Source organism: Phyllostomus discolor, chromosome 1, assembly GCF_004126475.2.
Source record: "Phyllostomus discolor isolate MPI-MPIP mPhyDis1 chromosome 1, mPhyDis1.pri.v3, whole genome shotgun sequence".
NCBI lineage: Eukaryota > Metazoa > Chordata > Mammalia > Chiroptera > Phyllostomidae > Phyllostomus > Phyllostomus discolor.
The window spans coordinates 193,907,835-193,920,484 of NC_040903.2; the positions used below are offsets into that span (position 1 = coordinate 193,907,835).

At 37.6% G+C, this 12,650-nt stretch overlaps 1 protein-coding gene and 1 long non-coding RNA gene across 6 annotated transcripts in view; both read left to right on the forward strand.

The window, feature by feature from the left end:
• The window catches only part of PCNX1 (pecanex 1), a 129,489-nt gene that overhangs the window by 31,180 nt on the left and 85,659 nt on the right, over nucleotides 1–12,650 (forward strand). For all 5 annotated transcript variants that reach the window (XM_028508014.2, XM_036011624.1, XM_036011619.1 and 2 more), the window contains exons 5-6: nucleotides 616–705; nucleotides 7,263–8,966. In XM_028508014.2, the coding sequence (XP_028363815.1) occupies nucleotides 616–705; nucleotides 7,263–8,966 (1,794 nt within the window). The remainder of the gene's footprint in view (nucleotides 1–615; nucleotides 706–7,262; nucleotides 8,967–12,650) is intronic.
• LOC118497430 lies at nucleotides 9,659–11,080 on the forward strand. The gene is made up of 2 exons (XR_004899957.1): nucleotides 9,659–10,639; nucleotides 10,883–11,080. It is a non-coding gene; the product is annotated as an uncharacterized LOC118497430 (long non-coding RNA).

A 12,650-nucleotide genomic window follows, 5' to 3' on the forward strand; every position in this document is an offset into this window, starting at 1 on the left:
CCTTTTCATCACCCAAATTTCACAAAAGTATTTGACCATTTTCATTGCATTGCATGGATTGTACATTTTGATCTATAAAGAAACTTCCCTGCCTTGAGGGAAAATACTTTTTTTTTTTGTGAGTTTTAGTGAGATTCAGGGAAAACTGAGTAATTTAATGTGGAATCTTTAAATTAGCTGCAAATGAGATACTAAAAAGAGGTAAATGTTTTTCTACACATTTGATATATGCCTTTTATTTTGTGCACTTATTTCAGACAAATTATACCATTTTTTCCCTATAGCTTCTTAGCTAACTAATATTACCTGGGAAAGAAATTTATGTTGATTCAAGTTATTACATGATCTTTATTTTTTTTTTAACTGCTGTTTAAAAAAATAGGTTTATTAGCTAACACTGTGATGCTTTCTGTATTATTTTGCTTACAGTGCTGTCAGGATAGCTGTGTGGCCTGATAGTCTGCTGCTTTAGTAGATACAGTACACTAATACAGTGTGTAGCAAACTGAGACAGTAGATGTTCGCTATACTCCTTGATGTCCTTCCTTGTTATGACATACTGTAGAGTCATTACTTCTAACACAATGTTTTCACACGTTTGTCTTTACTTTGTAGGAGATACAGACACTGCTAAGACTTCTGACGATATCAGTTTAAGCCTGGGCCAGAGCTCTAGTCTTTGTAAGGAAGGAAGTGAAGAACAAGGTAAGAACATTATGCCTCACAGTGACATTACAGAGTGAGGTGACCAGGCTGAGTTTGTAGAGTATGCTGTTCATATTTTGGCAGACAATTTAATAATTTAATAGGTATTTTTTAAAAAAAGATTAAAATAAAATTATTTACTAGTAATGCAGTACTATAAGTACTTTTAGCTGTCCGGAATTCAGTTGGACATGTGCTGCAAACTAAGCATGAAGAGAGAAATTTTATGAGCGTATGCCCTAGGGTGAGCCTGAGATGGGAGATAAGAGTCTGCTGTTCCTGTAGCTGGTCAAAGCGTCTTGCTTATGTGAAACTGTTTTTTCCATTCAGTAAGATCTCTAAATGCCAACTGCTTCATATCTTATCTAACACTATGTTTTATGAGAAATAACTTGCCGCTGGAATTTCTGAGAAACTCTACATTTGCCCCCAGTGTGGTGCCTGTCTCCTGTAAGTAGATTTTTGATAGAAATTTTGGATTTAAGTGATTTTCCCCCCTCCTTATTCAACTCCATTATAAATGAGTATTTTTGGATTTTCTTGGAGTTAGTTTTTTAAAGGACTGCCACATATTCATGTTTGATCTTTACTCAGACATGAAAGGATGCATATGTCATTCTGATTTTTGAGTGGAGACTGTCCCAGGTTATTATCAGCAAGACAGGAAATCGTCTCCCTGGTCCCAGCCTGTTGTTGTTGTTAGCCTGTCTGCGATGTTTGGTAGGCAGGCAGGCTGATAAATTTCCTGTAAATAATTACGAAACTTATTTATGGAGTTATAAGTAGATCACTAAATTGTGACATTTTCCCACTAATACCGGAGTTCAGTTCTAACAACTGTTTTTTGTTTCTGGTAGTTGGAATTTTATCACTGTAACCCTGCTTTGTTAGATTTGTAGTACCCCATTGTTGATTCGCTTTTGTGGACTACCCCTGCCAACCTGTCCCCCCACCCAATACTCTTAAACATACTGTATGTTATGAAAACTATCTGTTTTCTCATATAAAGATAAATTGATTGGTTTGAGAATTACATTTTCCTTTCTCTAATGTTTAAGTATCAAAATGTCTGAAAAACTAGTCATTGATCTCAGAGGGCCTCGTCCATTTAGGGGTCATATATCTTTTTACTTTATATCTAGAAAGCACCATGCACAAGTGATAATTTTGTAGTGTGGCAGGTTAAGAATTAATACACACAGACCTACCCTTGCAGATACTTACTGACATAGATAATGATGTCTAACATTTACTGAGTGCATACTGTTATCTAGGTTAGGGGTCAATAAACTTTTTCTATAAACAGACAGCCTTTTAGGCTGAAAGGTCTCTTGCTACTACTCAGCTCTGTGTTGTAGAGTGAAAGGGGCCACAAGTAACATATAAATGAGGGGGCGTGGCTGTGTTACGTGGCTCCTACAGGCCTTAGTTTTTAACCCCTGGTATAGGTCTTCTTTTCAGCTTTTATGTGCACTCACCCAGTTAATCTTTACTGTAAGCATTTAATGTTAATACTGTTATTATTCTCACTTTACAGATGAACATATCATGGCTTAGAGCACAGGCGGCAAACACAAGGCCCGGGGGCCAAATCCAGCCCTCCACCTTGTTTTATCTGGCCTGGCACCTTGTTTCTACCTGGCGGCGGTGCTGAGCTCTCGCTTAACTGTGAAGGAGTAGTTACATTTATACAGTCCTACAATTACATTCAGCACTTTGAAGGCAACCTCGAGGCTGATGTGGTCCCCGGTAAAAATCAGTTGGACACCCTTGGCCTAGAGAGAACTTACAAGAAACTTGACCAAAGTCATACAGCTAAAGAATGGCAGTCCTATAACTGAAATCTAGTTTTGAATTATACTTTTAATGCTGTACTATTCTCCTTTCATGTAGGTTTATAACTTGTTTTTACTAGATAACGTTTTCTCACATAGTTAACATGTAACATTATCTGGTACTCATTACATGTTGAATACCACTCTGAGTACTGGAAATAAATCAGTGAACAAAAGATAAAAATTTCTACCCTCATGTAACTTCCATACTATTTGTGTGGAACTATACTAGAATATGTGTAATTATATACAGTAATAGAGACAGAGGACGGGGAGGTGCTGGGGCTGGGGAATTGAAAGTTTCCATAGTGTGGTTGAGGGAAAGCCTCACTGAGACCAAAGACACCAAGGAGGTGAAGAATGAGTTATCAAGATGTTTGTGGGAAGGGGGCTCCCTCCGAAAGTCCTTAAGTAGGAACAGGCCCGTCAGCCTTGAGAGATAGTGTGGTTGGTGTGGGGTGAGTGAGGGGACAAATTGTAGTCTTGTAAGCCATTTTAAAGATTTTGGTTTTAGTTTCCAGTGAGATCAGGAACTGCTACGAGTTTTACACAGATGAGTGTCATGCATGATCTGTTACATTTTAACAGGGTCACTTGACTCCTATGTTGAGAATATGTTAAGGGGCAAAGGCTGAAGCAGGGAGTTCAGTTAGTGGATTGTTGCAATAATTCAGGACACAGATTAGAGTATTGAGAAGTAAGTCTGTGTGTAGAAGATACTAATGAGAGGATATGTCGATGCGGGTGGATTTGGATATGTCGTGAGAGAAATCGTAGTCATGGATGACTCTGAGGTTTGGGGTTAAGCACTGAGGAGGGTGGAGTTCTTGTTGACTGAAAGGGGGAAGACTGAGAAGGAGCAGATTTAGGGGTAGGGAGAGCAGCGAGGGGGAGGGGGAGATAGGGAGTTCAGTTTGGGGCAATCAGGTATGAGATGCTGATAGACCTCTAAGTGGCAATAATTAGATAATTATCTAGATCTGGGTTTCAGTTAAGAAGCCCAGGTTCAGATTTTAAAATGAGTAGTTTTCAGTATGTAAATATTACAAAGTTCAGTCATGTCAGTTGTAGGGGTGTGTTATCACGATGTTCATGAACTAACAGGGCAAGCCTGTATGGTTAGCCAGTTTGGACATAAGATAGCCTGGCTCGGAGATCCAAATCTGTGTTAGTCTTGGCTGTGGTTTGGCACCACCTAGTGGCAATTGTCCATTCTGGCTTAAATATCCATTGGGGTTCTGTTTCTCCTAGTGGTTTGGATTTACAGGAGGTTGATCTTTAGTTAGTTGGCTAGTTGATTACCTGGCACTTGTTTTATCAGCATGAGTGAGGATAATTGGGAGAAAACTGAGCAAATGGAGATGTGTACTCTTCTTTTTCACTTCTAGGAGGAGATTGCCTGCAGTTCCCATCTCCGGATTCATTCATGATTTCTCAACTCAAGATCAGAACTTTGGCCCATCCCCATATGAATAGGGGGCTGGGTGGAAGATGGAGGAACTAGTTACAAGTATTTCTGAATTTTAGTTATGGGGCCAGAAAAATGAGTTTTGTACAGAAAGGAGAGACTAGAGCTAGAAAAGTGAAAAGTTCCAAGGATTGCACCCTGAACCACTCCAGCTAAGTCCAGAGGGCCGAGCAGAACAATTGGTGACCAGAAGGAAAACTGGGGGTGTTGTAGCCAGTGTCCCAGGAGAGGGATCATGGCCACCTCTCACATGTTTCCAATCGGGCGAGTGTCAGCAGACCGAGACTCCACCATTGGGTTTAACATGCAGAGGGTTGTTGAGACTTTGACAAGCATCTTAATGGAGTGGGGTTAGAGTGTATGTAAGAGAGAATTAGAGGGAAATTATTGCAAACCGTGAGCGCAGACTTCTCTTCTGGTGTATTTATGTAAAGGAGTCAGAAATACAAGGTGATAGGAAGGGAAGTGATGATAAAGGGGAGATTTGGATTTTGGAAGAACATGTAGGAGAAGTAACAGCTCTTTTTAGATACATAATTGATGGGGATGATCCAGAAGAGGGGAAGAAAGTGTGATTTTTATTTATAGAAGTAGTATATGCTAATTCTAGAAAATACAGTTGTGTATGAAGAAAATAATTCATACTACTGCTGCTGAGATATAACTACTGTTAATACTTTTTTGGTGTGTCACTTTTTCTTATTTTTTATTGTGATGTAATTCACATACCATAAAATTCACGCTTCTAAAGTGTAAAATTCAGTAGTTTTTAGTATATTCTCAAGGTTGTATACCTATCACCACTATCCAGCTCCAAAATATTTTTATTATCCCCAAAAGAAGCCATCACACTCCACATTTCTTTCTTCAGCCAGCCCTTGGCAGCCGCTGGTGTGTTTTCTGTCTGTGTGTTTGCCCATTCTGGACATTTCATCTAAATGAAATTGTCTCGTGTGTGGCTTTTTGTGTCTTTTTCTTTTGGTTGGCATGTTGTAGCATGTATTAGGACTTTATCCCTTTTTATGGCTAAATATGGTATATTACTTTTAATATTCCTACAAACGTGTACATACTCTTAGTATTCCTTTTAACTCTTATGCAGATTGTAATAATACTTTAATATAGTGCCATCTTTTTCACTTAAGTATTTTCTCATATTATTACATAATTTCTGAAAAAATTTTAGTGCATATTATTAATAGATACCATAATTCAACCCTTTTTTTGGAGATTTTTATATTTTTTGTGTGTTTTAAGAAGTTTAATAAGAACATGAGAGGAATAATTTTTTGCTAAAGTGTATATACATATTTGGTTTTATCCTTTAGCAACAATGTCTGGAAATAGATTACTGATCATGGGTGAGCATACTTTTGGAAGGCTTTGGCCATATTGCCTGATTGCCTTCCAGAAGGTTACACCAGTTAGTACCGCTGTGAGCAGTATGTGAGCATGTCCTACCCTGAAGTCCACTAGTGGCAGTCATGGAGAGAAGTTTAATTACGTGGAAAATAGTATCTCTCTGCATTGATTTAAGCCTGTCTTTGAGTATATTACTACCAGAAAGAAAAATAGCTAAGAAGGCATGTTGGCTAAAAAGTTTCCTGAAACCACCTAATGTTAAAGTTTTTATGCTATATTTATTTTGCAGTGTTGAAAAGAGTACATGTACTAAAGTGTACATGTACTTTGTTAAAATGAAGAACTTAAATTTCTGCTTTATTAATGTCTTGGGAGTTGATTTTGATTGTTAGCATTAAAAAAAGTCTTTTGTTGTATACTAGAATTGGTGATCTTTAGCCACTTGTTCAGTTCAGTTTTGTTCTATAAAATTCATAACCTTGAAATGTATCACACCATACTGTAGTTGCTTATTAGAAATATAGAGTTTATAGCAATAACTTTATAATTTCATACTGCAACAAGTAAATAAAGTGCTAACTTGCAAATTTGGTGTTTAGAGAATACAGGACCCCAGGCACAGTGACAGTTGTTTCCAATAGACAACAAATAACCCGGATTTTACTTACCCTAAGGACTTTAAAACATAAGAGAAAGCCTAACAGTTCATTTGTGAATCACAATTTCTGTGATACATGCTAGAGACTGTCTCTTAAGTTTTTAATTATTTAGATTTAATCTAGATTAGATTTTTTAAAAGGTATACATTTCTAATTATTTATTCTTATTATATGTTAATCTCAGGGGAACTCTGCATTTATTGTGGAAATTCTACTGGGAAGAGTCCTCCTTGCAACAGAATCTATTGTATTTTTTTTCTAAGGAGTTATGACAAATAAGAATAATTTTTCTTTTTATTGAACTCACAGCAGATTGAACCACCTTGTTTCTCAAAAGTGTATTAAAAATAAGCTGTTGTGGCAATTTGGTTGTCAAGCTATGTTTCAAGAAAAATTACAGTGTAAGTAGGTAGGTAGGTGGATTTATTTATACTTCTATCTATATACACAGGATATGTGGTAACTCTAGTCACTAATCCACTGCCCTAAAGGGAGGGTTAAAGGAATAGACTTACAGGTATAAGGGGATATATATCTCTTTCATGAGGCATTTTGTAATTGTTCCATCAACGGTGAAATGAGAAAGTGTAATATTTTGCCACATAATTATTGTTTTAGTCTTTTAGTCATTATGAATATCAAAATATTATATCTTGTTTGGGTATTGGTCAGCCTTTTGATTTTTTTTCTGTTTCTGATGATCCTAGGTTTTTGTTGATTTGTGAAATAATCATTAGTTTTTAAAAAAGATTTTAGTGTTATGTTAGATAAAACAATGATAGCTACCATTAACTGTGTCAAGCACCATGCTAGGCAATGTAGGTCATATCTCAGTTATCCCATGGTCCTGCTCAGTGAGGTTGATGCTGCACTTTGTAGATGAGAAAGCAGAGGCTTAGAAAGGTGATCCAGGGCTACCCAGGTAGTGAGATAGAGACAGAGCTCACACAAAAATCTGGGTCCATCTAAAATACAGTCCTTTGTTGCCTCTTACTGTTGATCATCTGTAGAACCTTTTCTGAGGCCATTAGTTCATTCCATCAGTAGACTGCTTTCTTGTGCAGCTGTGAAATAGAAACCAGCTCTTTGGAATGACTGGCCAATTGTTAGTGAATGGCTTGGGAAATTGTTTATACTTGATTTATTGTATGTTCTGAATTCTTTCCATTGTTAAACAGTAGAAAAGGAGATCATGGATTTGGGTTAACATTTCCAAATATGTGTTTGAAACAGATTTGGCAGCTGATCGGAAGCTCTTCCGTCTGGTCTCCAATGATTCCTTCATCTCCATTCAGCCTTCCTTATCCTCTTGTGGACAGGACTTGCCAAGAGACTGCAGCGACAAAGTGAGCCTGCCAAGTCACAGCCACCACCACCATGTCGATCAGTCTCTGTCCAGTGCCTGTGACACAGAAGTAGCTTCTCTTGTCCCTTTACATTCACACTCGTACAGGAAAGATCACCGGCCGCGAGGTGTGCCACGGACCTCTAGCTCTGCTGTGGCTTTTCCAGATACTTCACTGAATGACTTCCCTCTGTATCAGCAAAGACGTGGGCTAGATCCGGTTAGTGAGTTAGAATCTTCCAAACCTCATTCTGGATCCAAAGAATCCTTGGTGGAACATTCTCGTTTATCTGGGGAATTTCAGCTTGTTGGTGAGCTGAAAAACAGTAATTCTCAGCCACCCACCAAAAGCGGGAAGAGCAAACCTTTGAAAGCAGACAAAAGCATGGACAGCTTGAGGAGCCTGAGCACACGGAGCAGTGGGTCAACAGAGAGCTACTGCAGCGGGACGGACCGGGACACCAACAGCACTGTCAGCAGCTATAAAAGTGAGCAGACCAGCTCCACGCACATAGAGAGCATCTTGTCGGAGCACGAGGAGTCTCCTAAAGTAGGAAAGAAAAGTGGTAGGAAAAAAGAGTGCTGTGCCGACCCAGAGGACCAGAGTAGCTGTACCAGCGACAAAAGGACTAGTAGTGAAAAGACTGTCTTGGAAGTGAGTACAAATAGTGGGGTTCAAGAGGCCAAGGAGTCTAATACTTCTGATGATATGCACAATCAGAGAGGCCTCAGCACCTCTGCATCTGAAGAAGCCAATAAAAACCCCCATGCAAATGAATTTACTTCGCTGGGGGACAAACCACTTGGGAAAGCTGCTGAAAGCAAAGAGGAGCAGAGTAATAAGTCCACTGGTTCAGTGGACTCAAAAGTTGGGAAAGATGGTGGAAAGCAAAAGGAAGGAGATGTACGACCTAAATCCTCTAGCCTAATCCACCGGACAGCCTCTGCCCATAAGTCAGGCAGGAGACGGACAGGAAAAAAAAGAGCCAGCAGTTTTGATTCAAGTCGCCATAGGGACTATGTTTCCTTTCGAGGGGTTTCTGGTACCAAGCCCCACAGTGCTATATTCTGTCACGATGAGGACTCCAGTGACCAAAGTGACTTGAGCAGAGCGTCCAGTGTTCAGTCTGCTCACCAGTTCAGCAGTGATAGCTCCTCTAGCACCACCTCTCATTCGTGCCAGTCTCCCGAGGGCAGGTACACTGCTCTGAAGACCAAACACGTCCCTAAAGAAAAGGGCAGTGACTCTGAGCACACACACAAAGCTCATTTGGGTCCTGAAGGAACTGGCAAAAAGCGGACGACACGTCGGACTTCCAGCACAAATAGTGCCAAGACCCGGGCCCGAGTGCTGAGCCTGGACAGTGGCACAGTGGCATGTTTGAATGACTCCACTAGGCTAATGGCACCTGAAAGTATAAAACCCTTAACCACTTCAAAATCAGACCTCGAGGCCAAAGAGGGAGAGGTGCTAGATGAGCTATCTTTGTTGGGACGGGCTTCCCAGTTAGAGACGGTCACTCGATCTAGGAATAGCTTGCCAAGCCAGGTTGCGTTTCCCGAAGGTGAAGAGCAAGATGCAGTCAGTGGAGGTAAGTAAATTACAGGAAGAGATTTCCCCGAGAGTCACTGCAATTATTGCTGCTATTGAGTAGAGTAGTACTTTTTACTGAAATATGCTTTGTGGTTACTATTACTCCCCTTCCACTCTGTTATTGAAATAGACTTTCTTTCACGAAGGAGGAAATGATTATCTTAGATAAAGTTTTGGTATGAACACCAAGAAAATATTTTTTTCAGTTGCATTCTTTGAATATATCAATTTATTCCTGATGGCATTCACCTTTTTCTAAGCCAATTGCCACCTGTTAATATTTTATTAGGAATAATAAAAATTGGTCTTCTTCCTTCTTTGTACAATAGCAATGACAAAATGGACAATTTCATTGGGGCGCCAAACCATTTTTAGTTATTTCTTCCATTCAGTGAAAGTGCATGCAGCAAACTTTCAGGATTAGATCACCTGACCTATTATAAAGATTTCCCCCAAATACTGTAGTACTGTAGCTCCATGTACCTTGAAAACTTGTGGTGCTTTTATGTCTGTGTCTTTGGTTTTATTTTTTCTTACGTAGGTTTTAGGCATTAAGAACATTTATTTTCTGTAACTTTATACTTTTCCTAAAGTTTATTAAGTCAATATTTGTAGTTTTTATTGGCCTTTAGTATCTATTAATGGATATGTGGTGCTCTCTGTGATAACAGTGACAGTATTTTGGTTAAAGTAATAGCTTATTTCAGATTTATGGGAAATTGTATACATTTGATAGCTGATTTTATATTATTAGTATGCTTTGGCCATTTCATTTATTTCAGAGTTGTTTCTTGGGGTTTCCTCCTGTCTGTAATAGCTTGTTTACTCTGTCCTGGTTATTTTGGAATCTGGTCCTTGACTAGGATGAGAAGAATGAAATTTGTTGCCAGCACTGTAGCTTCTTTATCCTCCGTCCCCATTCCTTTTTTTTTCCAAGCTTATATCTTTAGTTTTAAAGCTTACATAGTCTGTTGGAGTCATAACATTCAATATTAAAAATTATGCTGAATTTTTTGTTTGTACAAACATTCTGAAATACAAAGACATGCTTTTTTTTCTTAAAGGATTCTAATTTTGCCCAGAGTATTTTAAAAGTCCATATTGTGATAAACACTCTATTGTTTCTTTGGGTATAGTAGCTTGTAACAAAGATTAATTTCTAATGGGAATGTAAAAACATGATCTTTTGAAACTAAGAAAGAAAATAGTCTATCAAAACTGAGTATCAAGAACTAATTATATTTGAAGTGACTGTAACCACCCCTTGTGTCTTTGACGTGGACATCATCGTTTTCTTCATCAAAGGCCTGATTCGCTTTCAGTGATTTCTCACGCAAGTCATATCATGCACATTCACGGCGTGCAAGAAACCACTGAGTTTTTGGATGCAGCATAATTTTTAAAGTTGTCATGAAAATAAATTTTATAGTGAATGTGCTATGAAAGAAAAATATTGCTGTTCTAAATATTGTTGAAATGTAAATAATAAAAAAGAGGTACAAGAGCTATAGTAAGTTTTTATGTCTTTCTATTTAAAGTGTCATTTTCTTTTCACAGGGATTGTAAGGTGGATTTGTCTTTTAGGAAAAGTTATATGAAAGATCTGAATGGCTTCTCAGTGCAGATCTTTGACTAATAGGAGCCCTCATTTTTCCAGATTCCAACTTTTTTGTTTTATTTGTGTTCTTTTTAAGTAAAATTCTTTTTTTTAAAAGATTTATTTATTTATTTTTAGAGAGGGAAGGGAGGGAGAGAGAGGGCGGAGGAGAGAGAGAGACAGACAGACAGACAGACATCAATGTGTGGTTGCTGGGGGCCATGGCCTGCAACCCAGGCATGTTCCCTGGCTGGGAATCGAACCTGCAATGCTTTGGTTCGCAGCCTACTCTCAGTCCACTGAGCTATGCCAGTCAGGTATTTGTGTTCTTATTTTTTAAAAACAAACAAATAGACCATGACTGTTAGTAAGAAACAAACACTGAACTGAAAATTTCCATGCAGTTTGATGGAATAAATATTATAGTCTGTGGGCTGTTAAAAAACATTTTTTTGCCAAAGGAAGGCATTGTAAGGGCTATTTTTATTTGAACCTTACTGTGTTTAGATTAAACATGAGAGCATAACTAAACTGCCTTAAATGTATTGAGGATTTACATTTAGGTGATTTTCATCACATTTTATTGTGTAGGTTTTTTGGAAAATTGGAGGTAGCGGGAAGGGATGTTTTGGTTCTCATTATTTAAGATTTATATAGCATCTAAAATACTTGGTAAAAAATTGTTTTACATTAATTGTTAACAATCCTTTCTCACAATTTAGGAGCAATTTTTCTGGGCTATCTATTCTGCTTTACATTCTGTACTTCTGAAGTGTGTCAACAAAACAGAGAATACTGCTTACCATTCGTGTACTTATACATAAACCATACATAGATTTTATCACAATAAATTGGGAGGTATTGATGAATTCTTCACCAGCTTCTTTTTTTTTCCCAGCAGAATGGTGTTAGTGATGGAATTTAGGAAATGTACTTTAAAGCACTATAATAAAATACTCTAAAATAGGAGTTCATCTCACATAGTGACGTGAAGTCATACTGGTTAGTAGATGGGCTCCACTGTAGGCCCAGCTCCAGGGAAGCTGCTTGCTTTTTTTAAGCCTCAGCTTCCTGGTGGTTCATTGTGTTGACAGTAATATCCGTTGTGCCCCATAGGGTTGTGGTGAGGAGTCAAGGAGTTACTACATGTGAAATGCTCAGCACAATGCCTGGCATGCAGTAAATGCTTAACAGCTGCTGTTTCCATTATATGGACCAGTTTATTATGCTTATGCAAATGTATCCTGTTCTTCATGTAGAAGAAAATGATTAAATACAAAAATGCATTAGAGATATTCTAATTGTGCCCTTGTGAAACTCGACAGTAGTAAAAATAATAATACTTGAATTCTAATTTTTTAACATAACACCAAGAGAAAAACATTTTTATAACATCTAGTCTGGTAATACGGATTTTAAGCTTATTTTGGCAGCAATATGTCATGTAACTTATCTTTTGATATTTAGTCACATGACAAGTACTTGTTTTCCTAGGACTACTCACCATTAATTAAGTACTTTGGTTAAAATTACATTTCATCAATACTGTTCTGTGATTACTTAGACAGGAAAAATGTCTTAGATTCCAATGAAGGCATTTCTTCTGTTGCTCTCAATTTGCATAATTTTATAGTTATAAAACATTATATTTTCACTAATACTTTAAAATACAGACAAGTTACATATGATAGAAAAGTATTCTTTTTCTTGCCTCTATTACTTTTAAAAAAGCATTTTCTTTTGGGTCACAAACTTATTTCTTGCATAAGTCAACAGATTATAAAAAACAAGCAGAATGCAAAGGTTTGTACTCACTCTATTATTTTTTGTACTTTTTTTCCTGAATTTCTTAACCTATTTTTTTTGTTTGTTTGAGAAAATGATTTCCAGTGTAATGTTTGGGTCATCATTCTGTAAACACAAAAAGGATACTATTATAATATTTTTGTGTTTGGGAACCAAAGATAATCTTCTGTTAAGGGAATATTACTTTATCTAAAGAAAGTCAAATCTTTTTGATAAATAGTTTTTGAGGGTGTGTGCCGTACATGTAAATTGAAGGTTGTATTTTTTGAATCCAAATAT